The 22,250-nt window shown below is 47.3% G+C and overlaps 1 protein-coding gene across 1 annotated transcript in view; it reads right to left on the bottom strand.

The window, feature by feature from the left end:
- Positions 1-750: 750 nt before the first annotated feature.
- VIL1 (villin 1) overlaps positions 751-22,250 on the bottom strand; it is a 39,577-nt gene continuing 18,077 nt past the window's right edge. The window contains exons 11-20 of the mRNA XM_073545394.1: positions 22,071-22,171; positions 21,759-21,896; positions 18,772-18,930; positions 17,964-18,143; positions 11,075-11,220; positions 9,130-9,274; positions 7,683-7,871; positions 7,049-7,117; positions 6,451-6,591; positions 751-1,156 (exon numbers count right to left, since the gene is read on the bottom strand). Of these exons, the coding sequence (XP_073401495.1) occupies positions 1,043-1,156; positions 6,451-6,591; positions 7,049-7,117; positions 7,683-7,871; positions 9,130-9,274; positions 11,075-11,220; positions 17,964-18,143; positions 18,772-18,930; positions 21,759-21,896; positions 22,071-22,171 (1,382 nt within the window). The 3' untranslated portion in view covers positions 751-1,042. The remainder of the gene's footprint in view (positions 1,157-6,450; positions 6,592-7,048; positions 7,118-7,682; positions 7,872-9,129; positions 9,275-11,074; positions 11,221-17,963; positions 18,144-18,771; positions 18,931-21,758; positions 21,897-22,070; positions 22,172-22,250) is intronic.

Below are 22,250 nucleotides of genomic sequence, written 5' to 3'. Positions count from 1 at the left end.
TTTCTTGCAGCGATCAGCGATACCGGCAGGGGGGCTGATCGCTGTCACAGCGACCTCGCTAGTGAGATCGCTATGTGTGACGGGGCCTTAAGACATGAGCCACATTCCGCAGCCAGTGGGCACCGGTGTTTGGAACTCTGTCCAGGGGTCTGCTGATTCTAACACTCCCCCGAGCCCCCCCCTTCTGTTAAATATCCTTGGACACACATTCAATAGAAGTTTTTGATTGTGCAGAGAGCCACTTGCTCCCTGCACCACAATACCTAAACCAACCACTCAGCTGCTGTTGCTATGCCTGTCACGGTCCGCACATGTCACGGCCACGCACTACCCTTCCCCTGGCTGTGGAGCAAGAGGAACCTGGGGACAGGTGAGAAGAATAGTTGTTTGTGGGTTTTTTTACATGTATCGAAGAGCAGTGGGATTGGGGAATGTTACTACAGGAAGGGTAAGATTATTGCAGGATGAAGGACAGAATTAATATGTGGGGCCATTTGTCAAATTACTGGGGGACAAAGGGAAGAAAAATAAAGTATGGAAAAATCTGAAACTCATCTTTTTTCAATGTGCCAACCCATTTACCTGGCTGTGTTTGGTCCCTGGTAGAGCAGGTGATCTTTGTATTGTAACAGAGAAGATGGATTTGCTTCTATACAAGAGTTACACATGTAGCGCTGACGGCGGCTTGTCGTTGAAGGGTTTACAGCTGTGACTCCGTGTGACAATAGTGCCAATCACACCGACACCATGCTGGATCCTCATCCTCTTTTTATTTGGGGACAGTTAAACCAGAGTTCCCCAAGTCACAGTAAAATTAATTCAGACCCCAGGGGACTATGAATTATTTCTCTACACAGTTTAATTTTTATTTCTTTTCCCCCCCCCCCCCCTTACAAAACCTCTGTTCACAGCATCGGGTGTGATCGGCTCTGTTCCCCCGATCTCCCTGGTGAGGGCGCAGTGATTAAATATTTTTATTATTGTTGGGGACGAGGAATTTATATTTAATAGGACAAAACAAACAGAAATAAAAGGTGCACAGCTAGAAGAGTCCTTTTGCTTTCTTTAGCGTCTGTTTCTTCCAGTCGGGCAAAGCCTGAAACTCAGAGCGTGAAATCCCGAAGATTGCAGTAAAATCTTCATTGTTCAGATATTCCTGAAACAGAAATCAGGAAGGTCACTGCAGTGATAAGGACCAAAAACAGATGATGTGCCAAGGGCGAGACCGAAAAATTATCTGCAGCACTGCAAAAACACTAGTCGTAATATATGGGACACTATTACAATGAATTAAGACAACTACTGTTAAAGGGAATCTGTCACCCCATTTTCGGCCCATGAGCTGCCAGCACCGCCATCAGGGGCTTAGCTACAGCATTCTGTAATGCTGTAGCTAAGTCCCTAATGTAACCTGAAAGATAAGGAAAAACAAGTTAGATTATACTCACCGGGAGGCGGTGGGCGTCATGGTCCGGTCCGGCGCCTCCCATCGTCTAGCGATGACGTCCTCCTCCTTACTTCTGCCGCAGCTCCTGCGCAGGCGTACTTTATCTGCTCTGTTGAGGGCAGAGAAAAGTATTGCATTGCGCAGGCGCCGGGAAAGGTCAGAGAGGGTCCAGCGCACTGCAGTACTCTGCTCTGCCATCAACAAAGCAGATAAAGTATGCCTGCGCAGGAGCCGCAGCAGAAGTAAGAAGGAGGACGCCATCGCTAGAAGATGGGAGGTGCCAGACTGGACCGCAACACCCATTGGACCGGACCCCGGGGTGAGAATAATATAACTCGTTTTTCTTATTTTTCAGGTTACATTGGGGGCTTATCTACAGCAATACAGAATGCATTACAGAATGCTGGAAATAAGCCCCTGATGGCGGTGGCTGCAGCTGATAGGCCAAAAATGGGGTGACAGCAGGGCCGGCGTTTGGACCAGGCAGATGCCTGGGGCCCCCACCTACAAAGGGGGCCCCCTGCATCTGAAGTCCATTTATGAAGTGCCCAGAGGGTGTACAGCAGTGAATAATGCTGTGCATTGCTCTGAAGTCTGGAGCGTCTGTCTAGCAAAGCCCCTTGAGCCCCCCGTCTCTTTCTCCCTGCAGTTAGGTTAAAAGTTGAGGGGGAGGGGCCGATTACAGCACAGTGACAGTGCAGGACCATGCCTGAAGCTCTGTATGTCTCCTCCTTAGTCCTGATCATGGCTGCTCCTAGCACTGTCCTGAGAATGGATATGCCTAAGTGAAGCCACAGAACCTGGTACGTAAGGGCAGCAATAACAGGTCAGAGTGCAGTGATTACTCACTGTGGTCCGGAGCTCAGTGCTGATCGCTGCAGGATCAGGATTCACAGCCACATACAGCAGCGATCAGCATCAGCTCTGACCACAGTCACTAATCACTGCTTGTAATGTGACAGGGCGACCTCCTGTCACTACTGTCTGGATGACACAAGGCAGGGATATAGTCTGCTGAATCAGGGGATTTATTATATAGAAATAAATGAATTCCCATGTGAAATAATAAGGGTAAACCATCCATATATATAGTACAGGTGTGCATAGGAATCAGCGTTTTTGTTGCATTTTTTTTTTGCTGCCAAAGCCTCTCTCTTGGCAGTAAAAACACTGCTTTCAAAACCATTTTTTATGGTATGTGCAGACGATCCGGAAATGGCAGCACTTTGGACACAGCGGACATGTGCTCCATCCAAAGTGCTGCCATCTGTTAAACGCAGGTGATTCCACGTGTGGTCACTGAACCGTGCGGAATCACCGTGTCCAATACATCGTAGGCGTGAGATTTCTCTTGCGGAAACTCGCATCTATGCAAGATGAATTGACATGCTGGGGTCTGGAGAGTCGTACTGCATGTCCGTCTCTGCGGGTGAGGTGCGGGCGTATGTGCACGCATAGTGGACATGGAATTTCTAGAAATCCCCCCCACTATGCTGTAACATCTGGCCGCTGTGGGTTGGATGCTGCGGATGTACCCAGCATCCAGAGTTTACTGATTGTGGACATACCCTTAGAGCTTTTGTTGGGTTTTTTTGTATAGTATTCATTTTGTCTACAGTACATGTTTAATAAAGTTCTTTTTATTCACCAAATACACAGCGAAAAACAACGTTGTGACATTTGCAGCTTTTCTAAAACTTTTTCATTGCTTTCTACGGGTGAAAAAAATTGCTGAAAGAAGTGACACGCTGCGGATTTATAAAACGCTGCAGTTGTGAAATTCAGTCAGGAGAAAATAAAAGGGTGTGCAGGAGATCTCTGAAAATCTCAGTCTTTGCTTGTGCTGTAAAATGCTGTAAACTTCTTATTTGCAGAAGAAAAAGCTGCAGAAATTCTGCCTATGAAAATGGCCAAGAGCGGCTTTTTAAAGTGCCATCAAAACATATGAGTTTTCCGGAATCTCCTGCATGCGCTTGTTTTTTTCTGACTGAATTTCAGGACTGTAGCGCTTTTTAAATCTGCAGCGTGTCACTTCTTTCAGTGTGTTTTCACCCGTAAAAAGCAATGAAAGAATATAAAAAAGAAAGCTGCAGATATTGCAACGGCATTTTTCGCTGCAATTTTTTAAGTGGTTTTGGTGAATTAACCTATTAAGTGTAGTTCACACGTTCAGTATTTGGTCGGTATTTCACATCAGTATTTGTAATGCAGAAACAGCAGTGGAACAATCAGAGGAAAAGTATAGTAGAAACACATCAGCACTTCTGGATTTCTCACCCTCCTGGTTTTGACTTGCACATACTGATGTGAAATACTGACCGAACACTCAACGTGTGAACGTGGCCTTAAACATACTGTAGACAAAGCAACATCCTCACTTTAAAAAAAGCTGAAAAAAGTGTAAAGAACACCAGAAAACAAGATGAAAACAGGTTTTTGAACGCAACATTTTTACTGCCAATAGAACAGGTTTTGGCTACTGAAAAAAATGCATGTGAACAAAGCCATAGCGTTTCAGAGTAAGACTATCTGTGCTGTTACATAGGACTGCAGGTGACATCTACTATATTATCTGTTCTCAGAGAGTTATCACTGCTTTCTCTGGTGTTACATAGGATGAGGTCACAGTCATGTGACTGGTCACGTGAGCCGGGGAGGGCTTCTGTTCTGGAGTATGCTGTGCATAGAGGGAATTGTATGGCGGTCGGTACACAGTCCCTTCTGAAATGACAGGTGGGCGTGGTGGCTGATTTGCAGTGCGGGAAAACTACAATCCCGCAGATGGGAGTGTCAAAATCGGGACTGTCCCGCTGGATCGAGGACGGTTAGGAGCCCTGCTGTGTTATCTGCAGTGTTAAAAAAAAAATTAAGAGGGGGTTGGGGGACAACTCTTTGTCTTTGGGGCTTGGGCCCCCAATCTTTTCTGACCCTAGCAACGCTCCTGTGTAATGCTAATAGTGGCAGACCCGTCGGCCGATATAAGGCCCCTGAATTTGGGGGCCACAGTGCCAGCACTGGCTTCAGGCCCCTCTGCAACTGTATCGGCATCCTGCTCATGTAATGTAACCTAAATGTATGATTTTACAATGTTAGCATTTGGGGCCCCACTTTAAACTTTTGCCTAGGGCCCCACTTTGTCTAAAACCGGCCCTGGGTGACAGATCCCCTTTAAATATATTAAAAAAAAAAAAAAAATCTATGTAGGACATAGTAGTTATATTCTTGTACACAGGGGCAGTATTATAGTAGTTATATTCTTGTACATAGGAGCAGTGTTATATTCTTGTACATAGGAGCAGTATTATAGTAGTTATATTCTTGTACACAGGGGCAGTATTATAGTAGTTATATTCTTGTACATAGGAGCAGTGTTATATTCTTGTACATAGGAGCAGTATTATAGTAGTTATATTCTTGTACATAGGAGCAGTATTATAGTAGTTATATTCTTATACATAGGGGGCAGTATTATAGTAGTTATATTCTTGTACATAGGAGCAGTATTATAGTAGTTATAATCTTGTACATAGGAGCAGTATTATAGTAGTTATGTTCTTGTACATAGGGAGCAGTATTATAGTAGTTATATTCTTGTACATAGGAGCAGTATTATAGTAGTTATATTCTTGTACATAGGGAGCAGTATTATAGTAGTTCTATTCTTGCACATAGGAGCAGTATTATAGTAGTTCTATTCTTGTACATAGGGGCGGTATTATAGTAGTTCTATTCTTGTACATAGGGGGCAGTATTATAGTAGTTATATTCTTGTACATAGGGGGCAGTATTATAGTAGTTATATTCTTGTACATAGGAGCAATATTTTAGTAGTTATATTCTTGTACATAGGGGGCAGTATTATAGTAGTTATATTCTTGTACATAGGAGCAATATTTTAGTAGTTATATTCTTGTACATAGGGGGCAGTATTATAGCAGTTATATTCTTGTACATAGGGGGCAGTATTAGGGTATGTGCACACGTATTTTTTGGTGCTGCTGATTTTTCCCCGCAGATTTTGTAAAAATCCGCAGGTAAATTTCAGGTCAAAACACCTGTGGTTTAGCCCTGCGGTTTATCACCTCTACAATGGAGGAGATGGTAAACTGCAGCGGAATCCGCAGAAAAGAAGTGACATGTCATTTCTTTCTGCGGATTTGAAACCGCAGCAAAACCGCACGGAAAATTCCGCAGTATGTGCACAGCGGTTTCCATTTTACATGGAGTAAAATGGTACTGTACAACGCAGCAGATTCTGCTGTGGACCCGCAGCAAAATCCACAACTTGAGCACATAGCCTTATAGTAGTTGTAGCCTTGGGCAGCACGGTGGCTCGCCTTGCAGCGCTGGAGTCCTGGGTTCAAATCCCACCAAGGACAACATCTGCAAAGAGTTTGTATGTTCTCCCTGTGTTTGTGTGGGTTTCCTCTGGGTACTCTGGTTTCCTCCCACACTCCAAAGACATACTGATAGGGAATTTAGATTGTGAGCCCCATCGGGGACAGCAATGATAATGTGTGTAAAGCGCTGCGGAATATGTTAGCGCTATATAAAAATAAAGATTATTATTATTGTACATAGGGGGCAGTATTATAGTAGTTATATTCTTGTACATAGGGGCAGTATTATAGTAGTTATATTCTTGTACATAGGAGCAGTATTATAGTAGTTATATTCTTGTATATAGGGAGCAGTATTATAGTAGTTATATTCTTGTACATAGGGGGCAGTATTATAGTAGTTATATTCTTGTACATAGGGGGCAGTATTATAGTAGTTATATTCTTGTACATAGGGGGCAGTATTATAGTAGTTATACTCTTGTACATAGGGGCAGTATTATAGTAGTTATATTCTTGTACATAGGGGCAGTGTTATAGTAGTTATATTCTTGTACATGGGGGCAGTGTTATAGTATTAATAATTTGATGGATGCCTCTAGTGCCTTTTTGTATTGCACATACATTCTGTTATGACAATTGTCAGATTTCAGCCCTTCTCACCTCTTTTCGGCTGGGGTCTACTCCCGTAGGTAATTCATCTGGCGCCTTGTTAAGCAAAGCATCAGCCGGGTAGGTTTGGAGCACTAGAGAGCCGAGGTTGGTTTGGGAAGTGAAAGATTCCAGTGGAGTCTTGTTAAATTCCTGTCAGAGATAGAAATTATTTTTATAAATGAAAATTAAAGATGAAACATCCGGTAATAATTTATTATACTTGTCTATATTTCCCCTTTTCACATGTAAAGCGCCATGGAATAAATGGCGCTATATAAATGCATAATAATAATAAAATATGATCTACAGGGACATGATGGATGACGGCTTGTGTGCCATGTTGCTTATATAGACAGTGGCAGAAGTTGTCCTGATACGGCCCTTGTTTTCTTGATGTCACAGTTGTCCCAACACCTTTTACAGCATAAACTCCCAGCCATACAGAGAAGCTGCAGCTGCATCCCCCTCCTCCCTGCACTGTGCTGAACATTAGGGCTGCAGCGCACAGGAGGAAGATATTTACATTGTGTGACTACAATATGATTTTTTTTTGTCTTTTTATTGACTCGTCACTTGGTCGTGTGTAATATCCACATTGTACACTCACCGAGGAGAACTGGTCAATAGACTCTTCATTTCCTAATTCAGCTTTTAATTGTTCATATGATTTTGTGTTCTGAAAAATAAGTTCAATAGAAATAAGAATTTATTGGAAACCATCACCATGCTTAATGCTGGTATTTTTCACATTGATTTGGGACCTCTCAAATTATAATTGCAGGCGCCAGGGCGGCCATGTGCACGAAAATCAATTGTTGGAGTGACTAAGTACTGAATTATTCAAGTCCGTTCTGATGTGGATCCAGTGTGTTTCTATAATAAACTGGAGCCACAATGGTGTAGAGTAGGAAGAGTTGTCATGGGGATATAGGAATGACAACCATTAAGGCTGAAAGCTGTCAGGTGTCCAGTTAAATAATTATTAGTTAATTAGGGGTGAACAGGATCCCCATCTAATCATTATCCAGAGTGGAAACTTCCTACAAAGAGCGTCTGTCTTAGGAGGACCCGGCCCATCCATGTATTACCCAAAATGTCTATTTACAACATTACAATGCTACATTTGCCCTGTGGTGGCGCTGCAGGGAAGTGAAACCCTTGCTGCTGAGTCATGGAGTCGATCACTAGGCTCCAGCACACTGAGACCTTTAGATCCGCTTATTGTAGGGGTGATCACATACCTCCCATTTAAAGGGATCCCATGCGTGGAACCAGCCTGTGAAGGTTGGGGGTTCGAATCCTTGCTTCACCACAATGATGGGGGTGTTGACATCCCGACTTCCAGGATGACTCTTCAGATACTCCTGAGCTGTGACTGCTGCGTCTCTCTTTTCTGATTCATTTGCATCTTTGCCGATCCATAGAAAGACCTGCGAGGATTCGCTACAATGAACATTCCTCAGAAAATGGAAAAACCCTTTTAAGAACGTGACAATTTTTTTTGAATCGTCATTATCGTGCCATAAGTCACATCCAGGTGCTAAAGGTTTGAGGGTGGGATTCCCCACCTGGGGTCTAACTCGTATCTAAGATTATTTAGCAGCCGCAATCGTGTGTCCCGCTGCAGACATGGCTGATATCGCCAGGAATGAACCGCTTACTGAAAGTTTTTTTTTTGTTTCTACTCATTGCTGTTTCCTACGATTGTTCTGTCCGTCAACGGATAGGAATATTATTATTTTTATTTTTTTTTTTAAATTATCCATTGATTGAAAACTCATATGGAGAGCCTGTATGTTGTGACTGTCACACAGCCACATGCAGCTGCGGCCCCCAACACCTGATTATAGGGGAGCGCTCCTGGTAGCCAGGTTCCCGATGCAGCTTCTGCGGTAAGCGCTATAGCTTGCCGAATAAGGAGGGAGCCGACGATGGTCGCTCATCTCTACATATAGACCAAATAGTTTTCACGGCTGGAGGGATTGCACACGCTGCGGATTATGCTGCGTTTACAATGAAAGTTAACCTAAAATCAAAAGCACGGTGCACATGCTGCGGATTTTTCAGCAGGTTCAAATCTGCAACATGTCACTTCTTTTTGTGGATCCGCACTGTTTTTACACCTGCTCCACTATAGGAAAACGCAGGGGAAATCTGCACTAAATCCGCAGGTCATTTGACCTGCGGATTTAGCCAAATCCGCGTGGAAAGATCCGCAGAGTAATCCGCAGCGTGTGCACATACCCTCACAGTTCTATCTAGTCTAGAAAATCATCTGTCAGCTGAAATCCCTCCTATATAGTTTGTTACAATGTATCTGTTCTGGTAAAATTTGTTGCGCCTGAAAATCAGTTTGTTTCCACAACATTATCTCAGATGGACTACATTGTAGCAAACCTTCAGCAGTGAGAAAACCTGTCAGCAAAAGATCTTACAAATAGGCTTTTATGGGACTTTGGTTGGGATTGTGTTGCACCTGCAGCAATTAAAAATTAAAAGAACCATGTAGCCTTCCATGTTTACCCGGGCACAGCGCCCCACATACATGTGGCTGTGTGTAGTACTGCAGTCCCAGCACCAATGGCTCTTTAATTCTTGCGTCTTCTCAATTTAGTGTCTTAGAGCACAAAAGATTTTGTCACATAGATGAACTAAACTGACTGGACATCAGGAATATGTCATCCGTACCTGATCCCAAGCGTCCAACAAGAAGACGTCATCTTCATCCAGATCATCCTGGTGGAAATCTGAAATTTCAGTTGCACGGAACGTTCCTGTCTGGTTGGAGCACTCGTACAGGCGCGGGGTGATATCTGGAACTTCTTCTTGCAGTCTAGAACATAAAAAACATATCTTGTTCATCATTATCTTGTTGACTCAACACCTTCCAGTAAGTCTACAAAAAAAAACCAACTCAAAAACGGACCCAAAATTCTGTGCGGAATAATTTCTGGATATTTCTTAATACAATATTGTTGTAGGAATTGCAGATCATTTTTTCTGGTAGAGGGACAAGTGCTCTGCATGGCTGCTGAATTACATACTGTATGCATCGGGCATGCGCACGGCCACTCATTTAATAAAGGGGTACCATCCTGCTGATTGGCAGGGGGGAGGGGGTCCCAGCGATCGGGTCCCTGCGATCTGCAAGATCCTGTGCATAGGTGATAACTTGTTTTCACTTGACAACTCTTAACCTTGTCCGTAAGTAGGATAGGCGATAACTTATTGATCTCAGGGGGAGGCCCTGGGAGGGGGGGCGGGCACAAGATCCCCTAGCAAACCTGAGATTGGAGTGGAGGTGCGTATTCTTGACCTCTGCTCCATCGCTGTCTATGGGACTGATGGAAATGGAAGAGTGCTGACTGGTGCTTTCCAGGAGTCCCATAATGAATGAAGCAGAGGTTGAGCACGAGAACCTCTGTAGAGCCCAGTTCTCTGGATTGCCGGGGTCTCAATAATCAGAATGTAGGAATACCCCTTTCCGACATCAGGCTTAAATGTATGCCAATGTCACACTCCCTCCATTTGATGTGGGCTCCAGCGCTGAGCTCACATCTTTCTGGCACACGTCAGCTATTTTGAAGGCTGTTAGAGGCACAGCCGCAGGTGGAATTGTGATCCACCCGCGGTTGTTAACCCGTTAAATGTCGCTGTCAGAGTATGACAGCGGCATTTATCTTGTGCTTCCGGCAAACGCGCCAGAAGTCCCGCCCATCGGTGACCCCGTCACGAGATCGTGAGTCACTGATGGGTTATCAAGACAACCAGAAGAGGGTTCCATCAGAACTCTATAGTTGTCAATGCCAGATTGCTATGAGATCATCCCGGTGGTCAGCGCTCATAGCAAGTCAGCAATTCTGCTACATACAGGCAATTTGCCATGAAGACTATTGAAGCATGCCAAAAGTATATATATAAAAAAAATTAAAAAAAATATAAAAAAAAATATATAAAAGTTCAAATCATTTGTCTTTCGCCCCATTCAAAATAAAACAATAAATAAAAAAATCAAACATACACATAATTGGAATCGCCCCACCTATGAATATAAAAAAGAATCAACCCGATCGCTAAATGGCATAACGAGAAAAAAGTCAAAACACCAGAATTTTTTTTTGGTCGCTGCAACACTGCATTGAAATAATTAAAAACCAGAGCTCGGCACGCAAAAAATAAGCCCTCGCCCAACCCAAGATCACGAAAAATGGAGACGTTATTGGGTATCGGAAAATGGCACCATTTTTTTTTTTTTTTTTTTTTTAAACTTTGGAATTTTTTTTTTTTTTTTCACTATTTAAATAGAAAAAGAGCCTAGACATGAGATTACACTTTTTTGCAATTTCAACGCACTTGGATTTTTTTTCCCATTTTTAAGTACACGACATGGTAAAACCATGGTGACGTTCAAAAGTACAACTCGTCGTGCAAAAAACAAGCCTCACACGGCCATTTTGACCAAAAAAATAAAAAAGTTATGGCTCTGGGAAGAAGGGGAGCGAACAATGAAAATGCAAAACCAAAAACACCTCTGGTTGTTAAGGAGATTACAACTAGCAAAACTAGTGACAGCACATCAGCGATGCGACACGAACATGGTGCTGTATCCACAGCAAGGTCCACTCTGCTTTACCTCTTACTGCTGGCATACTGGCTCTTGCCACCCAGTGCCAACCAGAACTCCGATGGCTCCTGCCCCTCGGCCACCACCACCTTCTCCCCTCTGGAAATGATGTCAGCCACATTCTTAGCCATCGCTCTCTCGTCACCACTGCAGCCCTGTGGATACAAATAAAGGAACCAACATTAACTTTATCTTATGCTGCATCTCGTTACATGGAAGGAGAATACAATCGCAGAGAATTTCATCACATTCCTTTTATTGGTATTGAACATTAATTACAGAGATTTTCCAGGCTCTCACATGTCCAATAGTGACAATCAGTTTTGTGAGTCGAGCAATTGTCACGTCCCTTCACCGGCTGCAGCTTTTATAGAATTCAGGGGGCAACTGTGGCTGTGCCCGGTACTGCGGCGACACCCATATAACTGTGTGTGTTCCCTGGTACTGCGGCAACACCCATACAACTGTGGCTGTGCCCGGTACTGCGGCGACACCCATACAACTATGGCTGTGCCCGGTACTGCGGAGACACCCATACAACTGGCTGTGCCGGTACTGCGGAGACACCCATACAACTGTGGCTGTGCCCAGTACTGCGGTGACACCCATACAACTGTGGCTGTGCCCGGTACTGCGGCGACACCCATACAACTGTGGCTGTGCCGGTACTGCGGCGACACCCATACAACTGTGGCTGTGCCAGTACTGCGGAGACACCCATACAACTGTGGCTGTGCCGGTACTGCGGAGACACCCATACAACTGTGGCTGTGCCGGTACTGCTGAGACACCCATACAACTGTGGCTGTGCCGGTACTGCTGAGACACCCATACAACTGTGGCTGTGCTGGTACTGCGGAGACACCCATACAACTGTGGCTGTGCTGGTACTGCGGAGACACCCATACAACTGTGGCTGTGCCCAGTACTGCGGCCACACCCATACAACTGTGGCTGTGCCGGTACTGCGGAAACACCCATACAACTGTGGCTGTGCCGGTACTGCGGCCACACCCATACAACTGTGGCTGTGCCGATTCTGCGGCGACACCCATACAACTGTGGCTGTGCCCACTACTGCGGCCACACCCATACAACTGTGGCTGTGCCCACTACTGCGGCCACACCCATACAACTGTGGCTGTGCCCACTACTGCGGCCACACCCATACAACTGTGGCTGTGCCGGTACTGCGGAGACACCCATACAACTGTGGCTGTGCCCACTACTGCGGCGGCGACACCCATACAACTGTGGCTGTGCCGGTACTGCGGCTGTGCCCAGTACTGCGGCGACACCCATACAACTGTGGCTGTGCCCGGTACTGCGGAGACACCCATACAACTGTGGCTGTGTCCGGTAATGTGGAGACACCCATACAACTGTGGCTGTGCCCGGTACTGCGGAAACACCCATACAACTGTGGCTGTGCCCGGTACTGCGGAGACACCCATACAACTGTGGCTGTGCCCGGTACTGCAGAGACACCCATACAACTGTGGCTGTGCCCGGTACTGCAGAGACACCCATACAACTGTGGCTGTGCCCGGTACTGCAGAGACACCCATACAACTGTGGCTGTGCCCGGTAATGTGGAGACACCCATACAACTGTGGCTGTGCCCGGTACTGCGGAAACACCCATACAACTGTGGCTGTGCCCGGTACTGCAGAGACACCCATACAACTGTGGCTGTGCCCGGTACTGCGGAAACACCCATACAACTGTGGCTGTGCCGGTACTGCGGCCACACCCATACAACTGTGGCTGTGCCGGTACTGCGGCGACACCCATAAAACTGTGGCTGTGCCCACTACTGCGGCCACACCCATACAACTGTGGCTGTGCCGGTACTGCGGAGACACCCATACAACTGGCTGTGCCCGGTACTGCGGCGACACCCATACAACTGTGGCTGTGCCCACTACTGCGGCGACACCCATACAACTGTGGCTGTGCCGGTACTGCGGAGACACCCATACAACTGTGGCTGTGCCCAGTACTGCGGAGACACCCATACAACTGTGGCTGTGCCCATTACTGCGGAAACACCCATACTACTGTGGCTGTGCCCGGTACTGCGGAGACACCCATACAACTGTGGCTGTGCCCGGTACTGCGGAAACACCCATATAACTGTGGCTGCGCCGGTACTGCGGCGACACCCATATAACTGTGACAGTACTAGGTACTGCAGTGACACCCATACGGCTGTGCCTGGTACTGCAGCAACACCCATATAACTGTGGCTGTGCCCGGTACTGCGGTGACACCCATATAACTGTGGCTGTGTCGGTACTGCGGCGACACCCATACATCTGTGGCTGTGCTAGGTACTGTAGCGACACCCATACAACTGTGGCTGTGCCCACTACTGCGGCGACACCCATACAACTGTGGCTGTGCCCACTACTGCGGCGACACCCATACAACTGTGGCTGTGCCCGGTACTGCGGCAACACCCATACAACTGTGGCTGTGCCCGGTACTGCGGCGACACCCATACAACTGTGGCTGTGCCGGTACTACGGAGACACCCATACAACTGTGGCTGCGCCGGTATTGCGGCGACACCCTTATAACTGGCAGTGCAAGGTACTGCAGCGACACCCATACGGCTGTGCCTGGTACTGCAGCAACACCCATATAACTGTGGCTGTGCCGGTACTGCGGAGACACCCATATAACTGGCAGTGCTAGGTACTGCAGCGACACCCATACGGCTGTGCCTGGTACTGCAGCAACACCCATATAACTGTGGCTGTGCCCGGTACTGCGGCGACACATACAACTGTGGCTGTGCCCACTACTGCGGCCACACCCATACAACTGTGGCTGTGCCCACTACTGCGGCGACACCCATACAATTGTGGCTGTGCCCGGTACTGCGGCGACACCCATACAACTGTGGCTGTGCCCACTACTGCGGCGACACCCATACAACTGTGGCTGTGCCCGGTACTGCGGCGACACCCATACAACTGTGGCTGTGCCCACTACTGCGGTGACACCCATACAACTGTGGCTGTGCCCGGTACTGCGGCGACACCCATACAACTGTGGCTGTGCCGGTACTGCGGAGACACCCATACAACTGTGGCTGCGCCGGTATTGCGGCGACACCCATATAACTGGCAGTGCTAGGTACTGCAGCGACACCCATACGGCTGTGCCTGGTACTGCAGCAACACCCATATAACTGTGGCTGTGCCGGTACTGCGGAGACACCCAGACAACTGTAGCTGCGCCGGTATTGCGGCGACACCCATATAACTGGCAGTGCTAGGTACTGCAGCGACACCCATATAACTGTGGCTGTGCCCGGTACTGCGGCGACACATACAACTGTGGCTGTGCCCACTACTGCGGCCACACCCATACAACTGTGGCTGTGCCCACTACTGCGGCGACACCCATACAATTGTGGCTGTGCCCGGTACTGCGGCGACACCCATACAACTGTGGCTGTGCCCACTACTGCGGCGACACCCATACAACTGTGGCTGTGCCCGGTACTGCGGCGACACCCATACAACTGTGGCTGTGCCCACTACTGCGGCGACACCCATACAACTGTGGCTGTGCCCGGTACTGCGGCAACACCCATACAACTGTGGCTGTGCCCGGTACTGCGGCGACACCCATACAACTGTGGCTGTGCCGGTACTGCGGAGACACCCATACAACTGTGGCTGCGCCGGTATTGCGGCGACACCCATATAACTGGCAGTGCTAGGTACTGCAGCGACACCCATACGGCTGTGCCTGGTACTGCAGCAACACCCATATAACTGTGGCTGTGCCGGTACTGCGGAGACACCCAGACAACTGTGGCTGTGCCCACTACTGCGGCCACACCCATACAACTGTGGTTGTGCCCACTACTGCGGCGACACCCATACAATTGTGGCTGTGCCCACTACTGCAGCCACACCCATACAACTGTTGCTGTGCCCACTACTGCGGCGACACCCATACAACTGTGGCTGCGCCCGGTACTGCGGCGACACCCATACAACTGTGGCTGTGCCCACTACTGCGGCGACACCCATACAACTGTGGCTGTGCCCGGTACTGCGGCAACACCCATACAACTGTGGCTGTGCCCGGTACTGCGGCGACACCCATACAACTGTGGCTGTGCCCACTACTGCGGCGACACCCATACAACTGTGGCTGTGCCCGGTACTGCGGCGACACCCATACAACTGTGGCTGTGCTCACTACTGCGGCGACACCCATACAACTGTGGCTGTGCCCGGTACTGCGGCAACACCCATACAACTGTGGCTGTGCCCGGTACTGCGGCGACACCCATACAACTGTGGCTGTGCCGGTACTGCGGAGACACCCATACAACTGTGGCTGCGCCGGTATTGCGGCGACACCCATATAACTGGCAGTGCTATGTACTGCAGCGACACCCATATAACTGTGGCTGTGCCCGGTACTGCGGCAACACCCATACAACTGTGGCTGTGCCCGGTACTGCGGCGACACCCATACAACTGTGGCTGTGCCCACTACTGCGGCGACACCCATACAACTGTGGCTGTGCCCGGTACTGCGGCGACACCCATACAACTGTGGCTGTGCTCACTACTGCGGCGACACCCATACAACTGTGGCTGTGCCCGGTACTGCGGCAACACCCATACAACTGTGGCTGCGCCGGTATTGCGGCGACACCCATATAACTGGCAGTGCTAGGTACTGCAGCGACACCCATACGGCTGTGCCTGGTACTGCAGCAACACCCATATAACTGTGGCTGTGCCCGGTACTGCGGCAACACATACAACTGTGGCTGTGCCCACTACTGCGGCCACACCCATACAATTGTGGCTGTGCCCACTACTGCAGCCACACCCATACAACTGTTGCTGTGCCCACTACTGCGGCGACACCCATACAACTGTGGCTGTGCCCGGTACTGCGGCGACACCCATACAACTGTGGCTGTGCCCACTACTGCGGCGACACCCATACAACTGTGGCTGTGCCCGGTACTGCGGCAACACCCATACAACTGTGGCTGTGCCCGGTACTGCGGCGACACCCATACAACTGTGGCTGTGCCGGTACTGCGGAGACACCCATACAACTGTGGCTGCGCCGGTATTGCGGCGACACCCATATAACTGGCAGTGCTAGGTACTGCAGCGACACCCATACGGCTGTGCCTGGTACTGCAGCAACACCCATATAACTGTGGCTGTGCCCGGTACTGCGGCGACACATACAACTGTGGCTGTGCCCACTACTGCGGCCACACCCATACAACTGTGGCTGTGCCCACTACTGCGGCGACACCCATACAATTGTGGCTGTGCCCACTACTGCGGCAACACACATACAACTGTTGCTGTGCCCACTACTGCGGCGACACCCATACAACTGTGGCTGTGCCCGGTACTGCGGCGACACCCATACAACTGTGGCTGTGCCCGGTACTGTGGCGACACCCATACAACTGTGGCTGTGCCCACTACTGCAGCGACACACATACAACTGTGGCTGTGCCCACTACTGCGGCGACACCCATACAACTGTGGTTGTGCCCGTTACTGCGGAGACACCCATACAACTGTGGCTGTGCCCACTACTGCAGCGACACACATACAACTGTGGCTGTGCCCACTACTGCGGCGACACCCATACAACTGTGGCTGTGCCCGTTACTGCGGAGACACCCATACAACTGTGGCTGTGCCCGGTACTGCGGAGACACCCATACAACTGTGGCTGTGCCCGGTACTGCAGAGACACCCATACAACTGTGGCTGTGCCCGGTACTGCGGAGACACCCATACAACTGTGGCTGTGCCCGGTACTGTGGAGACACCCATACAACTGTGGCTGTGCCCGGTACTGTGGAGACACCCATACAACTGTGGCTGTGCCCGGTACTGCGGAGACACCCATACAACTGTGGCTGTGACGGTACTGTGAAGACACCCACACAACTGTGGCTGTGCCGGTACTGCGGAGACACCCATACAACTGTGGCTGTGACGGTACTGCGGAGACACCCAGACAACTGTGGCTGTGCCCGGTACTGCGGCGATACCCATACAACTGTGGCTGTGCCCAGTACTGCGGAAACACCCATATAACTGTGGCAGTGCTAGGTACTGCAGCGACACCCATTTAACTGTGGCTGTGCTGGTACTGCGGCGACACCCATATAACTGTGGCTGTGCTAGGTAGTGTAGCGACACCCATACGGCTGTGCCTGGTACTGCGGCAACACCCATATAACTGTGGCTGTGCCTGGTACTGCAGCGACACCCATATAACTGTGGCTGTGCCTGGTACTGCAGCGACACCCATATAGCTGTGGCTGTGCCTGGTACTGCAGCGACACCCATATAGCTGTGTCTGTGCCTGGTACTGCAGCGACACCCATATAGCTGTGGCTGTGCTAGGTACTGTAGCGACATCCATACAACTGTGGCTGTGCCCGGGACTGCGGCGACACCCATATAACTGTGGCTGTGCTAGGTACTGTAGCGACACCCATATAACTGTGGTTGTGCCCGGGACTGCGGCGACTCCCATACAACTGTGGCTGTGCCCGGTACTGCGGCGACACCCATACAACTGTGGCTGTGCCCGGTACTGCGGCGACACCCATACAACTGTGGCTGTGCCCGGTACTGCGGTGACACCCATACAACTGTGGCTGTGCCCGATACTGCGGTGACACCCATACAACTGTGGCTGTGCCCGATACTGCGGTGACACACATATATAACTGTGGCTGTGCCCGGTGCTGATAACCTTCAGCATGCAAATTTCAGAAAAATCCCCTTTAAGGAACAATTTGTTTCATCCAATATATCCACCATACAAGAGACTACTCCAGTCTATGAGGCCACGTCACTGCTGACCTTACCTTTCCGCACCACACGTAGCAGTTCCCCTTGGTTTTCAAAACGAACACATCGTTAGAATTAAGAGACGATGCCCGGACGGGGACCTCAAAGGCCTTGGTGTTGTACTCATTGGTGCCGTGAACATGGAACAGTCTGACCTCGGGGGGAATATAGTCGCTGTCAGCACGAGAAGTACCGCCCTGTAGAAAAGACACGTCACATCTAGTGTTAGTGTATCTCTCTGGTGAGCGCTGCACAAGGTAACAATACAGTAGCTCAGTCATTACTGTGCAACATTGATCTGCGATCATCAAAGTAACGCAAGGATCACAGCCAATATTATACACACACATTCATGGCTAAAAGTGTTGGCGCCCTTGTTCAACAATTTTGGTTCTCAAGTCCTCAGACAGTTCTCTTCTCCTCTTTGTGTTCTCCATGTGGCACACACAGACACACAATGCAAAGATTGAGCCAACTTCTCCCCATTTTATCTGGTTCCCGGTATAATTTTCATATTGCTCACACCTGTTACTTGCCACAGCTGAGTGTGAGCGAGCATCACATGCTTGAAACAAAGTTGTTTACCCACAATTTTGGAAAGGTGCCAACAATTGTGCCCTGCCCATTTTGGGGGTTTTGTGTGAAATTATGTTGAATTTGCCTTTTTTTTCTTTGTTTTTTTTTGTGTTGTTCCGGTACTCACAAAGGAAATAAACATAGAAAATGTGTGATCATGATGGGGAGAAATATTTAATTTTCTGGAACAATTCCAAGGATGCCAAAACTTTCGGATATATATACGTAGGTGCGTGTGTAGACTTGTACCTCGTACACCACCATCTTCCCTTTAAATATGGCCATGAGGTGTGAGGGCTCCTTCCCCATCGTCACTCGCACTTGAACAGGTTGTCCATCATATTGCTGATCCAGGGCTACGGCCTGATACGCGGATGCAGCGATCTCATCCTGGCTGGCGTGGCGACCCTGCGTTCACAGAGAGACACATAGATATTAGATAGAAACTACACTGATAATAGAAATTAGATGATATTAGACATTAGATAAAATGTATTGCAGATCTTGGGGTAATACCGAGTCCGTCTTTTTTGCACATTAACTGTTGGAGTGCTGCAGTCTTATTTTTTTCTACTAGTTATTTATAGTTGTTTTTAGTAAGCCTATGAAAACGTGCACACAATAATTTATTACTAGGACTGTTTTTCACTTTTTTTTTATTAACTAGTTAGATAGATAAAAAAAAAAATGTATATAGACAAATACAAAACTAAATTTGTAGGATTTTCCCCAGGGAGAAACATGTCTGATAGGATCCTGACTATTTCTATCAGAAGAAGGTCACCTTGTGGTAGTATACACACACATTGGCCAATTTTTGCACTTAGAACCTTCATTTTAATAAAGTACTCATATAATCTATATGGCGGTAATGCAGTTTGCATTTTATATATTCAGGGCCGATTTTAGACAAAGTGGGGCTGTAAATGCTCACATATTGCACCGTCACACTCAAACATTTAGTTTGCATTTCAGATCACCAAATTTAAATATTAGACAAAGATAACACAAGTAATCACAGAATGCAGTTTTTTTAAATGAAGGTATTTATTATGAAGGGAAAAAGAAATCCAAACCTACAGGGTCCTGTGTGAAAGTGATTGTCCCCCTTTAAAGCATAAATTAACTGCGGTTTATCACATCTTTGGGAAGTGGAGTTGAAATTCCCTAGCCACACACAGGCCTGATTACCGCCACACCTGTTCTCAATCTTTAAATCACTTAACTAGGACCTGCCTGACAAGTGAAGTAGACCAAAAGATCTTCAAAAGCTAGACATCATGCCGCAATCTACAAAAATTATGGAACAAATGAGAAACAAAAGTAATTGAGATCTATCAGTCTGGAAAAGGTAACAAAGCCGTTTCTAAAGCTTTGGGACTTCAGTGAACCACAGTGAGAGCCATTATCCACAAATGGCACAAACATGGAATAGTGGTGAACCATCCCACAAGTGGCTGGCAGACTAATATTACTCCAAGAGTGCAGCGATGACTCATCCAAGAGGTCACAAAAGACCCCACAACAACATCTAAAGAACTGCAGGCATCACTTGCCTCATTTAAAGTCATTGTTCATGACACCACCATAAGAAAGAGACTGGGCAAAAATGGCCTGCATGGCAGAGTTCCAAGATGAAAACTACTGCTGAGCAATAAGAACATAAAAGCTCATCTCAGTTTTGCCAGCAAACATCTTGATGATCACCAAGACTTTTGGGAGACTACTCTGTGGACTGAAGAGACAAAAGTTGAACTTTTTGGAAGGTGTATGTCCCATTACATCTGGTGTAGAAGTAACAAAGCATTTCAGAAAAAAAATAACATCACACCAACAGTAAAATATGGTGGTGGTAGTGTGAGGATCTGGGGCTGTTTTGCTGCTTCAGGACCTGAAAGACTTGCCGTGTTAAATGAAGTCATGAATTCTGCTATCTACCAAAAAATCCTGAAGAAGAATGTCCGGCCATCTGTTTGTGAGCTCAAGCTGAAGCAAACTTGGGTTATGCAGTTGGATAATGATCCAAAATACACCAGAAAGTCCACCTCTGAATGGCTTAAGAAAAACAAAATTAAGACTTTGGAGCAGCCTAGTCAAAGTCCTGACCTTAATCCGATTGAGATGCTGTGGCATGACCTTACAAAGACGGTTCATGATCGGAAACCTCTAATGTGCAGTAAGGGTTTGTCCCCACGATCAGGAATTGCTGCGGGTTTGAAGCTGCGCATTTATACAGTGGCCAGATGTTACAGCATAGTAGATGGGATTTCTAGAAATCCCATGTCCATTATGCGGATCACCCGCGGAAACTGACATGCGCAGGCTCGGACTGGCCCATAGGGTAACAGGGGAATCCCCCGGTGGACCCCTGTGCAGATCTGGGCCCCCAAGCCCCTGTATGGGCAGTACTTGGCATTATTCAGTTGATTCTCTCTGTACGAAAAAATGCAACATCTCATCACTCATTAACCAAACTACCCAGTTTATTATTATATAGAGATATAGGTAAATTTGTGAATGGGGTTAGTGTACTATTTGTATGCAGGTGAAAAGTGGGTCCACTAGTCAATGTTACTGGTGGGCCCTTGGCACCCCAGTCCGACACTGGACATGCGGAGTGTCTTTCAGGACCACAGCATGTCAATTTCTCTTGCGGAGCTGCTAGTCTCCGCAAAACAGAAATGTAATCAATTGAATGTGGTAAATTCGCATGGATCAGTGAAAATGTGGATATACCTGCAACACAGCGTTTTGGATGCAGCGAAAATATGCTGTGTCCAAAGCGCTGCTAATTCCAGATCGTGGCCACATAGCCTAAAAGACTCATTGCCAGTTATCACAAATGCTTGATTGCAGTGGTTGTTGCTAAGGGCGGCCCAACCAGTTACGAGGTTTAGGGGCAATCACTCTCACACAGGGCCCTGTAGGTTTGGATTTCTTTTTCCCTTAATAATAGAGATCTTCATTTATAAACTGCATTTTGTTTATACTTGTGTTATCTTTGTCTAATATTTACATTGGTTTGGTGATCTGAAACATTTAAGTGACAAACATGCAAAACAAATCAGGAAGGGGGCGAACACTTTTTCACACCACTGTATATATACACAGGACACATACACACATGTATACACAGCACATACGTATAGGCATGTGTTTACACATATAACAGTATAATTCACATAATTCTGTTAGGAATTCAGTTTTTCATAGACAGATAGATGACGAGTCCTTACTTGCCACATGTAGATGATGTAATGATACTTGTTATTGACCAAATACTTGTAGAGAATCAAGTAACAGTCTCCACCATAGAAGTGTCCAAGCCATTGTTTTTCTACAGGTGCCATTTCCAGGTTTTCAATTCTATAGACCTGTAGACGTGATCCGTGAAAAGATAAAGCTGGTCAATAAATGTGGTGAGCACGTATTCTTTGGGTTTGTTTTTTTTTTACTGTTTATCAATTTTTGATACATTGATCCGCAGGTGCGACCTGTTACTATAGCTCTCCTGTAACTTTTTTTTTTTTTATTTGTGATATTATTACCTCGGCTTCTCCGGTTCCATCATCTACCATCTTCTGCTGTGCGGCTACCTCAGGTTTGGCGTGCATTGAGTTGGCATCAAACTTTACTTGTTCTACTTTGGCTGTATTGTAATATATAAAACATATTATTATGTGGTGCAATCTTAGAGAAAAAAAAAATCTAAGTAATGGCAAGAAAAA

Source organism: Dendrobates tinctorius, unplaced genomic scaffold (assembly GCF_039654945.1).
Source record: "Dendrobates tinctorius isolate UK_male_01 unplaced genomic scaffold, ASM3965494v1 ptg000143l, whole genome shotgun sequence".
Classification (NCBI taxonomy): domain Eukaryota; kingdom Metazoa; phylum Chordata; class Amphibia; order Anura; family Dendrobatidae; genus Dendrobates; species Dendrobates tinctorius.
The sequence above is the reverse complement of the archived record's forward strand: the minus strand, read 5'-3'. Positions and strand labels throughout refer to the sequence as shown.